The sequence below is a fragment of the Antennarius striatus genome, chromosome 17 (genome assembly GCF_040054535.1).
Source record: "Antennarius striatus isolate MH-2024 chromosome 17, ASM4005453v1, whole genome shotgun sequence".
Classification (NCBI taxonomy): domain Eukaryota; kingdom Metazoa; phylum Chordata; class Actinopteri; order Lophiiformes; family Antennariidae; genus Antennarius; species Antennarius striatus.
This window is the reverse complement of record NC_090792.1, coordinates 11,088,374-11,106,886: the sequence shown is the minus strand read 5'-3', so window position 1 is coordinate 11,106,886 and position 18,513 is coordinate 11,088,374. Positions and strand designations below refer to the sequence as shown.

At 41.4% G+C, this 18,513-nt stretch overlaps 2 protein-coding genes across 3 annotated transcripts; one reads left to right on the top strand and one right to left on the bottom strand.

The window, feature by feature from the left end:
* The first annotated feature begins 38 nt into the window (after positions 1-38).
* ubr1 (ubiquitin protein ligase E3 component n-recognin 1) lies at positions 39-14,777 on the top strand. The gene is made up of 47 exons (XM_068338335.1): positions 39-89; positions 1,012-1,271; positions 1,919-1,997; positions 2,247-2,357; positions 4,402-4,529; positions 4,618-4,756; positions 4,836-4,898; positions 5,007-5,130; positions 5,241-5,348; positions 5,439-5,527; positions 5,615-5,713; positions 5,804-5,961; positions 6,050-6,149; positions 6,234-6,362; positions 6,495-6,675; positions 6,756-6,808; positions 6,915-7,025; positions 7,109-7,174; positions 7,275-7,376; positions 7,461-7,524; positions 7,599-7,723; positions 7,810-7,862; positions 7,953-8,055; positions 8,147-8,195; positions 8,279-8,433; positions 8,544-8,643; positions 8,759-8,862; positions 8,990-9,070; positions 9,220-9,401; positions 9,483-9,691; positions 9,777-9,876; positions 9,987-10,139; positions 10,237-10,337; positions 10,454-10,541; positions 10,628-10,776; positions 10,857-10,912; positions 11,004-11,100; positions 11,210-11,277; positions 11,407-11,554; positions 11,659-11,746; positions 11,976-12,112; positions 12,197-12,305; positions 12,376-12,432; positions 12,531-12,608; positions 12,699-12,869; positions 13,000-13,101; positions 13,284-14,777. Exons 1-47 carry the CDS (start codon positions 45-47, stop codon positions 13,423-13,425), a joined length of 5,214 nt encoding a protein of 1,737 aa, XP_068194436.1. The 5' UTR covers positions 39-44; the 3' UTR covers positions 13,426-14,777.
* Positions 14,778-14,919: 142 nt separating this feature from the next.
* Positions 14,920-18,264, bottom strand: prph2lb (peripherin 2-like b). 2 transcript variants are annotated; one of them, XM_068338336.1, is made up of 4 exons: positions 18,133-18,264; positions 17,040-17,907; positions 16,412-16,658; positions 14,920-15,660 (listed from the first exon to the last, which is right to left on the bottom strand). In XM_068338336.1, the coding sequence occupies exons 2-4, from the start codon at positions 17,618-17,620 to the stop codon at positions 15,388-15,390; spliced, it is 1,101 nt and encodes a 366-aa protein (XP_068194437.1). In that variant the 5' UTR covers positions 17,621-17,907; positions 18,133-18,264; the 3' UTR covers positions 14,920-15,387. The 2 variants fall into 2 exon arrangements, with proteins under 2 accessions (XP_068194437.1, XP_068194438.1); XM_068338337.1 differs by having other exon boundaries at positions 17,040-17,837; positions 18,133-18,232.
* Positions 18,265-18,513: the final 249 nt, after the last annotated feature.

Sequence of the window (18,513 nt, the reverse complement as noted above, 5' to 3'; positions counted from 1 at the left end):
GAGCAGTCTCCTAGTGACACATCCTCCTTTACGGCAAATGGAATATGGCGGAGGGGGAGAATTCTGTTAACGGACTGGAGCTCAGCAAGGTATGCTTTTCTCTTCTGTACACTAGTTGACAGTGGTTAGTGCTACTCGGGGACGAGACGCTGTAGTTTAATGTGTTATTTCCAATGTGAAATATATTTCGAGTTCACAGATGAAGCGTGTCTTTTTTCCGGGCTAGCATTCGCGGCTAGCTCTTGTGCTAGCTAGGCTGATGGTTAAAATGTCAGGAGGCGAGCTGCAGTGTTTACTGTTTCTGTCAGTCTGAGGCTCTGCTTCCAGGGCCACAGGTAAACAACAGGGTGGTGGAAAACGCACTGGTGTTTCTGTGGTGAGATTTACACACGGTGTTAAAAATCTCAACCAACGATTGCTATAGGATCTTATTCTATAATGACAATTAAATTGACCTGGTTGGATATGTTGTCCTCGGCGATTAGGATTAAACTACAGAGTAGCGCAGAGATGAGATGTAAAGTTTGTATTGGATGCCATTTCTAAACTTTAGAACATTTTACAGTCAGCGAATGAATTGATATTGACCTGATATATTCTCTATACCTGTTCAAGGTTGTAGACATCAACACTAACATGGGATGAAATAAAGGCAGCATGTGATGAAATAAACTAAGATACAAGTCTGCTAGGTCTCCTTTGGAACTTTTTTCTTATTTTGTGATTTAGGCATGAAAAAAAGCCACAAACGGAGTAGAACTACTTTATGAGAGTATCAACACACAATATATTTTTGCGTTCTTCACAAAGGTTTTAGCTTTCAAGTTTTGTTTTTTTTAAAAAAAATCAAATGTCCACATAATAACATTTGGAAATTTAAATTGATTTGTAAACATGATGCAATGTCAAAGGTAAATATCTATCTGAACATTATGTCAGAGTATTGCTTTATACTTGTGTTTGTGTGTCAGTAGATGGAAACAGGTGAAAGTCTTATGTTTTGTCCGGCAGGAATGGCTGGAGGCCACAGACATCAGAGGGGAGCTGCTCCGATACCTGAGAGAACAGGTGCCTCAGATCTTCTGTGTGAAGACGGAGCCCAGTCCTCAGGAAGAAGAGGAGCTCATGCAGAGCAGACTGCTTCACCCTCTGGAGTGTTTTCTGTTTGGAGAGGATCCTCTGGAGGGTCTGGAGAAGCTCAAGCAGGGCAGCACCTCTTCACAGCTCTGTGGACGAGTCTTCAAAGAAGGAGAGACTGTCTACTCCTGCAGGTAGGAATGGACCCTCTAATTATGGTAGTTATGATAGAATCAGTAATAAACACTAGCCGTCATGTAGGACGTGAAATTCAGCTTTCAAAAATGATCGGCCCCTGTGCTGTCTGTTTTTTCTGGATGAATTATAAAACCACCAAGTTCTTAGAAGCCAGTGTAAGGGCTTTCAAAACAAGTAGTGTGGCCTCAGGTGATTTTAGCTCTGTAGTGATTGAGCAACCGGACAACCTCATAGTGTTTGAGCAAAGTGTCTAAAAATGAATAGTTAATGAATAGTCTCTCTCAGTTTTCAGTGTGGTTCAGTCTGTGAATGGAGCTGAATAATGTGAGGCACCAACATTTACTTGTAGTGTTTTTCATACTCTTCCCAAAGCTCTAGTTTTCTTATTAAAGAACTTTCCAGTTCATCCTCGCATACTTTGAAATAGTTGAAAGCAGTGTATCCCCATTTGTATTCTGTTGTTGTCACTGGCCAGAGACAAATAGAGGGAGAGAGGTGACAAATGTTCATATGCTCAACAAATTGAGACTGAGTTTACATTTAAAGGAAATAATGTTTAATACATGAGAAGTCGTTGAACACTTATACAGACTTTGTTGGTAATTATGTTGACATGAGCTGAATTTGCTTCAACTTTTCTTAGGGATTGTGCAATAGATCCCACTTGTGTCATGTGCATGGATTGCTTCCAGGATAGTGTGCACAAAAGCCATCGTTACAAGGTTGGTGCTTATATTTTTAATGTTTCAATTTTTGTTTGAATTTCCCTTCCATCCATCCGTCCGTAATTGTCTCTTAGATAAATGAAAATTGTATAAAGTTATTCATCAGATTCTCAAAGAATTGATTTGTAGTCTCCCCATTTCACTAAATCCAAGAAAACTGCTCTCCTTTAAGCCCCTTAACAGCTGAGAAAAACTTGGCGTATACAGTACTGTACATTTTCTTTTTCTGTTTTTTTGTTCCTTCAGATGCATGCATCTTCAGGTGGGGGCTTCTGTGATTGTGGGGACGTGGAAGCTTGGAAGATCGGCCCCTGCTGCTCCAAACACGATCCCGGAGCAGCCACTTCCATGGTAACGGTGAGTTACATAAGAGTGGGGAATTGGGATGTGGGAGGGGCTCACTCATCTCATTCTGCGTCAGTGAACCCCAGAATGCTTATTTTCCCATCTCAGTCCCAGATGCCGCTCTTTTGGCTGTGGCTTTGGCTCCGGAAATGAGGAGGAAAAGCACTTTGTTGACCTGCATCAACTCAGAAAATTTATGATGAGGTTAAAAGCTGGTGAGGTTGATAGAGTATGTGAAAGCCATTGGAAAGCAGTTGTTTTTTAAGCTGGAGGGGGACCACCCTTGATACTGTTGAATCCTACTGAACCGTGCAGGATATGTGTGTGCCCATGGTTTTCATCACGCATTTGTTGGTCCTTTCATTGCTGATTGACGGTGTTGGTTTTCCTCTGATAAGATCACACGGGGCTATGAGCAGATGTGCAGCTTCTCATCGGTCCCTGTTTTTGTACACAGCAGGTGCTTCTGGTGGGAGAGGCTGCTTTGTGTCTTCTGCACCAGATGTGAACCTGTGCTTAACAAGCAGTGACATATCACATGTTCATGAAAGCAGCAGCTCTGCACTAAACGTGCAATTTCACATCAGTCTTAGTTTAGATTGTGGAAATTCCAGCCCTTGTTGTCACACAGTAGCGTGTGTGTAACTGGACTTACTGTATGCTTTGTTTGGATTGTGGGTCAATAGTCTGACATTTGTATGAAATGCTTGACTGCACTGTGGAATGTTTGCTCTCAGAGAGCATGATGGCTGCTTGTTTAGTTTTCATGAAGAAAAATAATTGAGACCCTTGCTTGTGATATTGTAGAATCACTCCCAGCAACTTAAAAATAATCAATTAGTGAATTACACAAAACTTTTTCTTTGCCATATTCACATCAGTTTCTGAGAAAGCAGATTTTCTTTATTAATTGTACCAATGAGAGATATAAAAGGTAATGAAATAATTCGTATTACCTGCACTTTATTTACTGTTGAACCTCAAGATGCGGATTTAATCCATTCCATGACTGACCTCGTAAGTCAAATAGTTCTGCATGTAAAATAACTAAAATTGCTTATTCAGTTGCAGCCTTGTAAAAAAGACCCAAAACTCTCTAAATTATGAAAAAAAAAAACAAACATTTTTATCAACCAATCGATATGCATATTTACGTGTGCATGATTAATTAATTTCATAAACAGTGATAAAGTATGAAAAGATAAGCAAAAGTCACAAGCACACACGAGCTACGTCTTTATTAAAATTAAAGATTTAGATTAAACACACTTTATTGTCGACACAAATGGGGAAATTATCTTTACACTCTTTGTTCCTCCTTGTATTCCATGAAAAAGAACGAGATCCGGTAGTTCTTTATTTATCTGTGTGTTCACAAGATGTCTCCAACAACAGCAGTAGTTTCTGAAAATATTTTTAATGAGAAGTCGAACTTGCATCATTAGAGAGTTGATCAATTTTTGAGACGGGTACAGATGTGGATTCTAGATCAATCCTTCACTTCCTCCAGTTTTGTTAGTTTGGGTTTTATGTGTGAAGAGAAGCATGTAGGTATAAGATCTGTTTGACTGCTTCCATGACTCGATCTGTCAAGCTTTCTTTCTGGATCGTAATTTAAAAAAAACCACAAACTTTTTGTCATTTGTTTTTTTATTTTGAAAATTTCATGCCTCTATTTTATGCAGAAGGTTTTTTTTTTTCATTATTCTTGACTAATATTCAAAATGCTTTCTCCAGACACATAGTCATTGTGTGTTATCTGTTCAGTAAAGGCTTTCACTTTCATTTTCATCAGTAAGTGCTCCTATGGTTGGGAATCCTCTGTATTTTAATCTTGCTTAACATGGTGCAAACATCATGACGGATAATTAACAAACAACTGATGATGTTCCACTGCTATGGACAGTTGGATCTGGATCAGGGAGTTTCTATAGTATTCAGTACAGTAATAGAGAGGGATGAGTCTTGGCTCTGCCACTGACACATAGTCATTCTCATTCATTCAAGAAGTTACATCTCATTTTAAGTGTGTGTGTCCTTGATTCCTTTTGTGCAGGAGGAGTGTTTGTTGGAGCCTGAGCTGTACGAACGTGCTGAGAAGCTTTTCCGGGAACTGCTGCACTACGTCACAGATTTCCTGGTGTGGGAGGAGAGCTTGGAGCTGCCAGCAGAACTCCAGCCACGGTATCTGCATCAGACAACAAGAACATTTTTTGAAGACGTAGCAGGGCTCTCAACCTAACTGTGGCAGTGTCTGTCTTCATCGATGCAGGAATAAAGACAGCGCACACTACTGTGTGCTGTACAATGATGAGCACCACTCGTACGACCATGTCATCTACACGCTACAGCGCTCTGTTAACTGCAATGAGGCTGAGGCACAGACACACACAACACTTATTGACAAGGAGGTATTTTTTTTTAGGTTTTAATGGCTCTTGACTTTTCTTAAATGTACTCACCATTTAACTGCTGCTAACCGTTACACAGGGTCGGCGGGCAGTAAAGAGAGGAACTCTTCGTTCCTGCCAACAAGCGAAGGACCTCATCCGGGTAATCTCAAACCACCTTCTTCTCCAGTGTAGTTATTTAGAAAGTCGACAGGTCTTTTTTGATTGTGTATTGTATTGCATTTCTGAATGAGCTCCTGCTGTCTTTCAGTCCAACTCAGAGCACATCTCTCTGCAACCACTACGTGTGGAGATCCTTCATGCAGCAGTAATGGCTCATCAGACTTTTGCTCTGCGCCTTGGCTCCTGGTTCCAAAAGATAATTGGTTTCTCAGGTGCTGTTGTCATTGATTATCAATTGTGCAGCTCTGGACTCTACCTTTTTTATAAAACATTTCTCTACCTTATTGCTCATTGTTCATAAACCCATGTCTGTCTTGTGCAGTGGGATTCAGGCAGGCCTTTTGTCAGGTGGCACTAGAAACCAACCCGGACTCTGATTGGCCATGTCTCATCAGCAGACTCATGTTGCACGATGCCAGGATGTTCAAAGGCATGTGGCTAAATTATCACGCAACATTTTAAATTTTGTTTTAAAACATCACTAATATAATGATTTTTTTCTCCTCTTCTTCTCATCAAGGAGCTCGCAAGATCGTACATGAGCTGATTTTCTGTAGCATGCTAATGGAGACTGAGTTCAAGAGGCTTTTTGCACTTGAGTTTACAAAGGTAAAAAAAAAAAAAAAAGCTGCCATTGCATTTGTTTGTTTTTTTTTGCTTGATTTAATAGATACTCCATCTTTGCTCTTTTTTTAGCACTTTAAGCAGCTGCAAAAAGATTTTATAAACGATGACCATGAGAGGAGTATATCCATCACTGCTCTGTCCGTTCAGATTTTCACCGTCCCCACATTGGTAAATAAGTTCAGACATCAGTTTAAACATTGTAGCCCAGTATCATTTTTAATGAGCTTTATTTCTCATGCATCCCTGTTTCTGACCCAGGCCAGACAGCTGATCGAAGAGGCCAATGTGATTAAAGTGATAGTTGATACGGTCATGGAATTGCTCCGTGAACACCTGGACATCCACAATCGCTTCTTCTTCCTCGGATACAATGGAGATAAGTTCTCTCGCATCCAGGTCATCTTCCACGACCTCAGGTCATTAAACAGGAAGTCGTTTTAATCATAACATCCCCAAGTTTTCAGGGTTTTTAATCTAAAACCTAACTTTTGTTATGTCTCTCAGGTATATTCTGATCAGTAAACCCACAATGTGGACCGAGGACTTGCGGACACAGTTCATAGAGGGGTTCAAAGTCTTTCTTGGACTCCTTCAAAGCATGCAGGTGACATTGTAGGGATTTTACATTAGGTCATAAACCTGAAAATCCAGATATTTAATGAATCCTGGCCTTATTTGACTTTACAAGGGTATGGAGGAGGTGAAACGCCAGTTTGGTCAACACATCGCAGTAGAGCCAGAATGGGAACCTGGCTTTTCTCTTCAGATACAGCTCCGTCATATTCTCGCTATGTTTCAGGACTGGTGCTTCTCTGATGTGAGTTGTCATGCACCATTAAGAACAAGAACTTAACCCTCCCTTACAGTCTGTTCACGCACAAAAATACACAAGGGAGAAATAAATCTCTGAGGCCAAGAAGTACCGGTTTTCTCCTTATAACTCCCACAGGATCAGATCTTACTGCTTGCATTTAAAGAGTGTAGAAGAGCCCTGATGCAGTGCAGCAACCAACCCTTCCAGAGAGATGCCAGCGACTACTACATGTGCAAACACATCCTCCATGTCCGTCCATACAAAGTGTCTCAGCAGCCCATCAGCATACACTTGCCTATCTCCAGGCTACTGGCCGGTAGGAGAAATCCTCAGTCATGTCAATTGTATATATTTTTTGTGGACTGAGCTAACAATGCTGAACACTTTAATCTCCAGGCTTGTACGTGCTTCTGTGCAGAACGGGAGCAATAGAACGTCTGGATGATATTGTAAGTCAGTTAAAAATAGGGATAGAAAACAAATATTCTGTGTGTTTTGTTTTACTGAATGAAGCCACTTCACGTCAGAGTTAAGGCTTCTCTTGGTTTGTTGCAGGACAGCTTGGATCCCTCTCTGTTGGCAGAGCATCCTCTGCGCTGTGTGGTGTTGGCTGCACAGGTCTCAGCTGATATGTGGCGAAGAAATGGCCTCTCATTGGTCAGCCAGGTATACATCAATAATTTTTGAAGACATTGTTGTATTTTCATTTCTTTTCAGTATAAACATCAGTCGTTGCTTCACACCACCAGGTCTACTACTATCAGGATGTAAAATGCAGGGATGAGATGTACGATAAGGATATTCTCATGCTCCAGGTTGGTGGCAGACAAAGGCGTTCACAGTGCTCTTGCTATTTTCCTTATTTAATTTCTACTCTCATTGTGATTAATAGCCTTCTCCAAAAATTGTTCACAGATAGCTGCTTCCAAAATGGACCCAAACCATTTCCTCATGCTGATCTTGTTGAGATTTGAGCTTTTCGATTACTTCAATGGGAGTTGCTTAAGCAAAGACCAGGTAAGCATCACTGTAATGACCAAGCCAGACATAAATCATGTAAACCAGTACGTGATTAGTGATTAAAATTAACTGCATTTCCAGGATGAACTGATGCAGTGGAATCGTCTGACCGAAGAGATGCTGTATCTCATCATCGTCATTGTTGGTACAGTGTTCTATCTTACATGGGCAGTGGGTTGTTAGCATGTGGAGCATACAAACATTGAATTGTGTCTCCAGGGGAGCGATACGTCCCCGGTATCAGTCACGTGACCAAAGAAGATGTGACGATGAGGGAAGTAATTCACCTGCTGTGCATTGAGCCCATGGCTCATAGTAGCCTGGTCAAGGGTCTGCCAGAGAACGTAAGATACACATACTCCACATTGGAGAGCTAATTTCTTTGCTTTCATAAGGTGTTCATGATTGATTGGAAACATTTTTTTTAAAGCAGTGCGATGAAACCGGCCTGGAAACTGTAATAACCAAAGTTGCTACCTTCAAGTATGTAAAGAGTGTACACAGAATTTTAAGTGATTTATGAGCAGAAACACATCTGTGTAGTTTAGATATCTGTTCTGCTTCTGTTCTCAGAAAACCTGGAGTTTCAGGACATGGACTGTATGAAGTAAAAAAAGAGCGATTGGTAGAATTCAACCCGTTCTTCTATCATTATTCAAGATCGCAACATAGCAAGGTGAGGCATTTTCTCTGCATCCGTGTATTCATTCTGCAGAATTTCTTTTTAAAAAATGTAAAACAAGTGACATTTGTTTTGCCTGTTGTAGGCTGAAGAGTCTCAGAAGAAGAGGAGGATTCAAGAGAGCAACGATAAAGGTGACTTTGTTCAGCATAGTCTCTCTGTATGGTTACAAATTTGACGTTCAGCTCTACTGACTTCTTTTTGCATTTTATGTCAGCTCTACGTCCTCCAGTGCCTCCGGCCTTCTGCCCAGCGTTCTCCAGCATTGTTCGACTTCTCTGCTCAGACATCATAATCCACATCCTTAGAAGCGTGCTTCAGAAAGCTGCAGAGGACCGAGCCACTCACTGGACAGAAGCCATGATCCAGAGGGTGTGTTTTGCATCTGCTCTTTACGTAACAGAGTTGAGTTTGTTTTGAATTTTGCTTTTTTATTGATCAAGCTACGTGTGATTAAAAGAACAGATGCTTTTTTCTGGCAGGCCCTGCACTTAATAGGTCAGGCATTACTGGAGGAGAAAATACAGCTTGAGGATTGCAGTGTGGAGGAAGTGACCTTTGATTTTAGCCTTAAGGCTCGCAGTGAGTGAAACAATAAGGGTTTTCTTCCCTTAATGTTAGTCATAATTCTAAAAACTTAAAAAGTTGTTTGGTTTTATGATTTTCATGAATAAAAAAACGTATCGTCTTCTTCCAGAAATCGGCTCAGACCATGGGAAGTCAGTGTTTATCTTGTTGTCCAAGATTAAGGCTGTTCCTTCCCTTGAGGCTCAGAAAGATATGGTCAAATGGGTTCTTCAGGTCAGCAATTAAATATGCTGCTTTTCATGACGTACTTTTTATTATTAACATCAAATCACAGCCTCTGTCATTTCATTCTGCTGATGCATTCGTGTTCCTGTTTATTTTGTAAATTTTTATCTGCCAGATGTTTGAGATTGTCAAGTGTCTTAGAGAGAAGTCCAGTCCATCTGCCTCCATGAGCACAGAGACAACCAGGCCTGAGGAGGTAGAAGAACAAACAGAAATATAAAAAATACTTAACCAATGTAGCTGCTTAAGTTTTTGCTCGTGAATTCCTGTCGGTCTTTCATGGACTGCCTTTCACAAAGACTGATCAGTGTAAACTATAAACTGCTGTCTCTTGTTATTTTCTAGAGTTCTCAAGACAAAGAGAAAGCTGAGCGCAAACGAAAGGCAGAGGCAGCAAAACTTCATCGGCAAAAGATTATGGCCCAAATGTCAGCCATGCAGAAAGTCTTTATAGAGTCAAATAAAATGCTTTATGACAACATGCCGGAGAGTGGGACGCAGGGTGAGCTTGTTCCAGCCATTGAGAGGTGAGAACTGTTCAAAAATAAACATGGATGTGTTCAGTATCAAATCTGTTTGACTAAAGCTAGCGTTTATGACTCCTTTAGCAGTGCTATGGAGCAGATGGAGCTGTGTGTGGCCGTCGGACCCCATCGAGGATCCACTCCGGCCGAGAGGGAGGTGCTCACCTGCATACTATGCCAGGAGGAACAGGAAGTGGCAGCACAGGCTCAAGCCATGGTGTTGACGGCGTGTGTACAGAGGTCTACAGTGCTGACACAGTGCAGAGGAAAGATACTAACTAATCGAGAAGACGGTCAGTCTCTTGTCACAAACCAGTTAATTGTTTATAACCGTAATTTGATGGGTGAGGTGAAATATATACACTGAATCCTTTAAAGGGACGGGGACCTCATATCCGCTGTTTATGTCCCCTGAACTGGCTGTTGGGACTCACACTGGGAGCTGTGGACATGTCATGCACGCCACATGTTGGCAGAAGTAAGATATTTATTGTGCTTTTGTGATCATCTTGAATGAGTTTGTGTGTTTTTGGTTCACGAGAAGACAGACCATTATTCATTACGGCCATTATTTTCTCCATTTTCCAGATATTTTGAGGCTGTCCAGAACACAACCAGAAACCGGCTCCACGCCGAGTTGATCATCGACCTGGAGAACGGAGAGTATCTGTGTCCTCTGTGCAAATCTTTATGCAACACTGTAATTCCCCTCGTTCCGTTGGAGCCGCTCATGTTTGACTAGTAAGCCCAGTCTATCCTTTTCTTACCAATCGGTGGTACATTATTAGTTGTGCAAAATGTGTAGAAGTTAATTTAAATAATTGTCTGCTGGACACAGTGAAAACGCTGAGATAATTGGACAGCATTTGACCCTGCCACGCTGGATCCAGATCCTCTCTGCCAGAATTAAAGGACTCAAGTCAGTCACTCAGGATAATGGTAGGAGGGCCACATTCAATAATTGGATCTTTGTATGGGGAATAAAATTCTGTGTGTAATGTGTGACTTTGTTTTTGGCATGGCAAGTGATTACTGATGAGTGTTCTTTCATGCAGAAGCCAGCAGTGCTCATGGTGATACAGGCTTGTGTGGTGAGGGCCAGCCAGACTTCAGATCCATTCTGAGCTATGGAGTACAAGAACCGTGAGTTGGACTCCTGTGTTTTCTCGACATGCATGTTGTCTCTATCGCAGCTCCCTTAACCCCCTCTCTGCTGCTTGTTTTATTAGGAGGAAATTCTCTGACAGCATGACAGAGATGCTGGTTGTGTGCGCTACTACTGTCCACAGGGTGGGGCTGCAGACTGTACCCAATGAGCTGTGCCCACTTGTGCCCATTATGGCCTGGAACACATGTGCCTTCACTATTCAGGCCATAGGTACAGTAAGACTAGCCTATTTCGTCAGTCCGTCCACTTTTCATGTTTCCCAAGTCTCACAATATATTTGTGTTTCACAGAAAACATTTTGCAAGTAGAGGACAAGCCACTCTTCGGCTCATTACAAAACAGACAGGTTAGACGTCACTATTGATGAGTGATTTGCCGTGACATAAAGCATGTAAAATATAGTTGTTTGTCTTTATAAACTTGATTTTCTCCTCCAGCATGCAGGTTTGAAAGCAATTGTTCAGTTTTCAGCAGCTCAAAGACTCAAAAGCTCCCAGGCTGTCATTCAGAGGCACTTAGCTGAAATGTTGGGGGGTATGTGCTTATTTCAGAATACATTATTTTTAATTTTTTCTCCTGTTTTATACTGTAAATAAAGGCAGCATTTATGCCCATCTACATAAATACAACCCCTTTTTCTCAGTCTTGCTTCCAGCCATGAGCAGAAAAAACTCTCCTTCGGTTCTGGAGGTGGACTTCTTCCATCTTCTGGTAGGTTTACTCAAAAAAGAATGGCTTTGCTGAGAATTGTCCCGCTCTCTTATCAAATATAACTATTCATAGTAACATTTTTGTGTGTTTTCACACATAAAAAACTCATATTTATGTGTGTTTGAACAGGTGGGGTTGGTGTTGTCTATACCTTCACTGTATCAGGAGGAAGCTGTAGACTTAGAGCCGTCTGCTGTCAGCTCTGCCTACAACCACCTACACATCCTGCATCTTGTAACTATGGCTCATATGCTGCAGATTCTCCTGTCCTCCACGGGTACAAGAACAATTGTACAAATTATACAATAATACTAAAACTAATAATAATACAAATTCTGATGGCAATTATGATGATTGAGGAGTTATTCCTTTTCTGCCTAGATTTCGTGGCAGTGATGGGTGGAGAGGAGACGGAGGAGGCGAGAGCAGCAGCAGAGCTTTGCTCTACAGTCTCACATCATACTGGAAGGTAAGTGTTTGTCATTCTGTTATTTATCAGATAACAGCCATTGAAACACAAGACATGGATAACAGGGACTAGATAAATGAAAAGCTGTCATCCTCATGAGATTGTAACAATATATAGCAGAATTTAATGAAAAATAGAAATCTGAGCCTAGGTGTGCTGCATGCTCAGAGGTGTGTGTGTTCCTGAAGACTTGTCTTCAGCCTGTTTGACAGCTGTGTGTTGTCATCAGGCTGATTCCAGACGTGTCTGGCAGCGCTGTGGCAGAGAGAGTGAAGAGAGGACTCGAACCGTTCCTGCGCTGTGCTGCTCTCTTTTTCAACAGCCTTACAGGAGTTCATCCTCCAGAAGAACTCTCCAGTGCTGCTGGTAGGTCAAATCAAGTACTTTATTAATGTAACTGACTGTTTGTAATGAGGAAAAAATTGAAACTGGCTCTTGGAATCTTTACAGTTTCTTCTCAAGCACGGATGGAGGGGCTTTGCAGTTACTTGGCATTACCCTCCAATGTGTTCCAGCTCTTCCAGGAGCACAGAGACTCTGTTGCCCCACTGCTGCGGAGGTGGGTAATAAATGAAGCTGTGTCATTGTGTTTTCATCAGTGATCCTTCACTTTTAACTTTCTAACTTAGGTGGTGTGTGAGCCCAGCTGTAACCAAAGCCCTGAATGGGAAAATGCAAACAGCCAGGTAGATTTCACACTTTACTTTCCCTCATCATTTGTTTTATTTAGTGATTAAACATGGTATAATAATTGCATTCTTGCACTTTTGCATCTTTTTTCCAGATACCCGAGGAAAAGAAATCGTTTGATTGATCTTCCAGAGGATTACAGTGCTCTCCTCAATCAAGCCAGCCATTTTCAGTGAGGATGATTGAAGTCTTTCAGTCACCAACTTTCAGTTAAAAATTTGTCGGAGGAGTTTAACTCTCTCCCTTCTTTTGGTTTCGTCAGGTGTCCCAAGTCCACAGACGATGAGAGGAAACGCCCGACGCTGTGCCTGTTTTGCGGGGCCATGCTCTGCTCTCAGAGCTCCTGCTGCCTCAGCCAGCTGGACGGGGAAGATGTGGGAGCCTGCACCGCCCATGCTGCTACCTGTGGTGCAGGAGTGGGGATGTTCCTCAGGTAGGTCGATTTTAGGTCTCAAAGGGATGACATTAATTATTTTACAGCTCTAATACTGCATGCATTGACTTTGAAATTATTTGTTTTGCACTGAATTCTTTTAAAATGAAGTCTGATTTTACCTTATCAGAATAAGAGAGTGTGAAATCATACTAATGGCCAGTAGGACTAGAGGAAGCACCTACCCTGCACCTTACCTGGATGATTATGGGGAGACTGATCCTCGTCTTGGGTAAGATTAATTGTGATTATTTGTGTTCCAGTACTGACTTGTCATATTTTCAACAGAAATCATATTATTAGAAATTTAAATAAGGAATTCTTTGTTCACCCTTCTTCTGATTTACTCTTCTGTTGTGCGTTCTCTTGGACGAACCCCGGACTAAAGCACGCCTTCTGTGTTGTGATTTCTAGACGTGGGAATCCATTGCACCTTTGCCCTGAACGCTACAAAAAGCTGAACCAACTGTGGCGGCAGCATTGCATCCTGGAAGAAATCGCCCGCAGCCTAGAAGTGGTCAATGTTATGTTTGCCTTTGAGTGGCAGATGTTGTGATGATGGCTCCATTTGTGGTGGACGGGGAGAGAAGAGCACAGCCATAGAGCACGGTCTGCTCGGGTGCTCCTGAATCACTCACACACACTTCCTCACACACACAAACACAAACAACCCTTGTACAATCAAACAAAAACAACAGAAAAGGAAAAACCTGCTGGAGTCCAGAAAAGTGGGACCGTCAAAAGAGGACGAGGAGGAAGATGCAGAGCGAGTAAACCCAAGTCGCCTTTTTTTTTTTATTTGTCTGCTTTGAGAATGAGTTTCTCTGAGGGCAAAAGAGGCTCACTGAAGTAAAGATGAATGATAGATTTACAATAACATGCTTCTGTTTCCAGGTTATGGGATTGATTTCTTTCTTCTGTAATATTGTGAATTTTGTGTTTTCATTTTGTCTTAGTTTCAGATGTGTCCTAAGTTATAATTGTTGAACTACACCATTTTGAAGGGTACATTCATTTGCAGTCGGGAGAACCTACACGTTTTTGTGTAGACAGTCAGAAGGCTTCACCTTTACTCATACTGTAGATAAACACGTGTGATAAAACTGTTACGGAATATGCATTGATTTTGGAATTGATTCCATGCAGTCAGTATTCTGGGGGAGGACTCTGTAATCTGCTTCCATCATTTTCTGATATAAACGTGTTCAATATTGACCAGACAGTTTGACACCGGGTGGTTTTCTTAATATTTAATATTTTTTTGACATTTATGGTTACAAAGCCTTGTAGATCTTAAGAATTACTGAGTGAGTTATATGAAATATTCCTGCCTTATAATACCTGGTATCATAGAATGTCCTGATAGAAATGAATCTATTTGGCTAAATTGAATCAAATAAAAAAAATAAAAAAAAATTGAAATGAAATCCACAACTCTATCAGATAGAATATGTACTTTTAATTTTAAAAAAGGTCAGTTATGGTATCTTTACAGTTACTCCAGTATTACCTTTCCAAGAGAAGAATTGTGTGAATATAAAACTGTGTTCTTTGTGTTGTTTGACTACTTCATGACTTCCAGGCTGTGGAAATAAAGACACTGGCCTCTATACAGATTTACTGGTCAAGTACCCTGAAAATAACCTACAGCACAACCTCTAAAAGCAGATTTGTTTTGGAACATCATTTTCTATCAGCATTGATTTATCCATCAGGTGGACCTTCGATGAGGCAAAAGTAGGCCACGACTCTTCTCAACCGCCATTTGTTATACTACTTTTGAAAACAACAGCAGTGAATTCCTTTAAACAACTGACAAGCTTGAAAGTAAGACAGAACCCAGTTGTCAATGTACTGTTTTTGAATCATTTCACATCAATCACCAACAATAAAACCCAGTCATCACCAGCTCACAGGGACGACTTGCTCATTGTGGTGCAAACGACTGACTTATAAGACCCTGGTGGCTTTGCTGAGGCACACGAGATCAGTACAGAAAAGGAATTGTAAGGTTTTCTTAGTCAAGAATCCAGTTGGTTGTGTTTCTATTGTGAAAGTCATGTAAATCTACACCTCAGGAGACTGACTGCTGCTTTTAGTACATATAAGGTCAGATAAAATGCACAGAAGGAATACTAAACCGTTGTTATTTATCCAAGTAGCCAGCTATAGGTGCAGCTCATTTGTATATTGCATATCATTCTATTACAATATTTTCTATCATTCTTGCGGGCAGAATATCTGTTTCTATCAGTGTTTTGTCTTCATCAGAAAATAATGAATTCAAGTTCATTTTGAGCCCAATGTTGCAAACCCACATCAAATACAGGCAACACAATGTCATTTGTAAACAGTAGATTACAGTACAGATGTACAGAAAACTATGTACATTTGTGGTGATTTCTCAAACATGTACAGAGATTTTGCTTCATTTGGGATAAAACCAATAAAAGTAACATGAAACTCTTTAAGTAGTCTGGCTGAAGGCCCTTCATTGAGTTTACAGAGGGGTGAGAGGTCAACTGGCTTCAAGGGTTTGCTTCAGGGGTACATTGTCTGGCCCATAGCGTGCTTTAGACGAGGAAGGAACGTCAATGTTGGGGTCTCCGTTGCTAGCAGTGTCTATCTGGTTGCTCTTTCCGAGGCTCTTGATGATGTTTAAATTAATTCGAGCTGTTTCCATGAAGCTGTTTTCCAGCAACCAGCCGTCGGAGTCAGAGTCAGGGTCGCCTTGTCTTAGCACGTTTTCCAGGGAGGTTTGGAGGAACCGGACGCCCGTCAACACTGACAGCTAAAACAAGACAAAGTCAAGTCACAAATTTGCACAAGATGCGACCACAAAGAATAAAATGAGTAGGATTTTATTATTTATTTCAAAATTGTATTTGCAGCTCGATGAGAGTCTCGCGTGAATGATGTACAAATAATATTTACTCTGGGATTTAGTCAGGGTTTATTACCACAAAGTGTTTGAAATGAATATTTAATAATAGCGTAACAGCAAATGCTGGCATGGTGTTTTTCATTGAAGAATACACCAATGGAAAATCCTTCCTTGTAACTGTTGCTGTGATTTTATGTAATAATTTAAAATACAACACGGACACTACCCTTAAACGGTAAACATATATTCAACCTATCTGGTAGCATTAATACCAAAGTGACTTTTTTTTTTGTAGAAATCAACCTTCAGTGAGGTTTAACAACAGTCACTTCGCATTGCACTCCTATGACATCATTATAGTCATGATGGCGAGTCTACGGAAGGACATGGGTCACAAGTTAGCTTTAGATGAAAACCCTGCATCTTCTCTGCCAAATAAACTTAAGCAAAAATTTGAAAAAGGATGAATATCAGTGCTGCAAATTGTCTTTTATTGTTCAGAGGTTTCTTCTTCAAATCCTGACACCTACATTGACCACATTGAAAAACTACTGGGGCCACAATAGAATATTTTTCATATTTAATATTATTCCCCAAATCCTGAACAGACTAAGTGTAAAAAACATCTGCTATCACCAACATGTTCAGATCTCCTCACCTCAAACAGCCAGATGATGAGGACCGTGAGTCCGATGGACTGCATGATGTGGGTGAAGTACTCCAGCAGCGCCTGGCGGCATCCTTTCATCCACAGGTTCAGCATCTCCAGCTGGTGCTCGTAGCTGAAGTGAGCAGAGTTGTTAGTGACCTGGTGCTGGATGCAGGGCCGGGGCGAGTAGGTGTTGCAGCAGCTGAAGGGGACTCCGTCCACCAGGTATTTCCCCTCCACGTTGCTTCTTAACCGGCTGGAAAGCAGAAACAAAAGGAAGATGCTCAGGGCCTCCATAGGTGTGTGTGTGTGTGTGTGTGTGTGTGTGTGTGTGTGTGTGTGTGTGTGTGTGTGTGTGTGTGTGTGTGTGTGTGTGTGTGTGTGTGTGTGTGTGTGTGTGTGTGTGTGAAAGATATCTTTATCTGTAATATCTAAATTGATGATACTTTTATTAGTCAATATTTAAGTTTTGAATTACAATACTGTTGATCACTATTTGTATCAGAACGTATTTTGAATGATTACTAAATGGGAGGTTGAAGCCTTTTCCTGCAGTAGTATTTTATGCGGCCCCTTCTTTTATGCCATCATTAGATTCTCTCTTAAATAGCGTCCCCAGTCTGTAATTTGAACTTACTCCACCACCTCTTTTTGAGACATATCCAGGTAACGGCTGCTGACCCACTGGATTTGAAACCAGTCTTTATAGCCGTTGTTTCCACAACACTGGAACTCAATCTGCAGCATATCCACAGTGCGTTTTAGGAAGCAGCGCCCTGGTGTGTCTGTGTCCTTATAGAACCTCATGGCCTCTGTCAGCCCCTGGTTCAGTGATTCCTCCAGCTCCCCTCGCATGCTATAGCACATCAGAGCTCCCACCAACACGCAGAAGGTGAAAAAGAAGGTGCATATAATATAGGGCAGCATGATCAGCTTCCAGCGCAAAAACTTGGTGCTATCCACACAGTCATAGCAGATCTTCCCACCCAAGAAATTTATGGCACAGGCGATGAGCCCCACAGCAATCAGCATGTTGGGCACATACTGGATGTTTCTCTCAGCCATCAGTTCCTCCCGTTTATTGAGCTCCACCTTGAGGAAGATTCCCAAGCTGAACAGGATGGCCCCTGTCACCACTGAGATCCAGTTCAGGATCCACAACACCTGGGCTAACTTGTCCCTCTTGTTCTTGGTGAACTTCACTCTCAAGACAGCCATAGCATAGATGCCCTCAAACAAGTTTTAAGTCCAGAGGTAGAAGGCAGATTAAGGGTGGGCTTCAGGTAGAGCAGGAGAGAGGAACAGGTTATCCTCCGATGGACTTGGGGGACCAAGGGGAGGGGGATTGGCTGCACGGTTCCCTGTAGGTCCTGTCATAAGCAGCTTAACCCGGTAGTCATGATCAATATCTTGTGGACGTTGCATTTTGGTTATACTGTAGATGAAGGCAGACATATGAGACTTGTGGAGAGAGTATAAAATAATCCCACATGCCAGCAGTTTCTCTGAGTGAAAAAAAGCAAAATACAGTGACATATGATCAGTTGGAACTGAACAAATAACAGCCAATTCAAGCTTAGAAAAGATCAGCAACATGTAATGAGGTTTTAAAAAACCCCACATTTTTATCTAAAATCAATTATTCTGGTATTTTCATCTGGGCAAAGTTTCTTTAAATAAACTGTAAATAAAAATAATTGACAGTGAAACAAGAGGTCTGCTGTGCTTACCTTGTCCTGCTCAGTGTTCACCATGAAGACTTGATATTCTCTCCTTTTTAGTTGGGTTTCCTGCTCATAAATTTAGTCCAGAGAGAGGCAGAGGTTGTTATGACACACATAGTATAGAGGCAGCTGAGGCAGCATCAGAGTGAGACTAGTAGCCTAGTCCTGACCCACCTCCTAATCCCCCTTAATCATTAATCATCCCTGGGCCTCACAAGGGATTTGTCCCACCTTCTGCCACCTATGCAAATATGTAGACTGTCACAGCACTGTGAAAGTAATGGATGATAAAATGCATGAAATAAAATCAAACGCACAGACATTAAATCTGAGAATTTTTTATTCTAATAGTTTGTCTCTGTTTGTTGTAGCATCACCCTGAGAGCA

Coding starts and splice junctions, on each gene's coding strand:
- prph2lb (XM_068338336.1), bottom strand. CDS start 17,620: ATGGCTGTCTTGAGAGTGAAGTTCACCAAGAACAAGAGGGACAAGTTA. Junction 16,659..17,039: donor TCTCAAAAAGAGGTGGTGGA/GTAAGTTCAAAT, acceptor TCTGCTTTCCAG/CCGGTTAAGAAGCAACGTGG. Junction 15,661..16,411: donor TCATCATCTGGCTGTTTGAG/GTGAGGAGATCT, acceptor GTCTTGTTTTAG/CTGTCAGTGTTGACGGGCGT.
- ubr1 (XM_068338335.1), top strand. CDS start 45: ATGGCGGAGGGGGAGAATTCTGTTAACGGACTGGAGCTCAGCAAG. Junction 2,358..4,401: donor CAGCCACTTCCATGGTAACG/GTGAGTTACATA, acceptor CCTTTTGTGCAG/GAGGAGTGTTTGTTGGAGCC. Junction 11,278..11,406: donor TGGACTTCTTCCATCTTCTG/GTAGGTTTACTC, acceptor GTGTTTGAACAG/GTGGGGTTGGTGTTGTCTAT.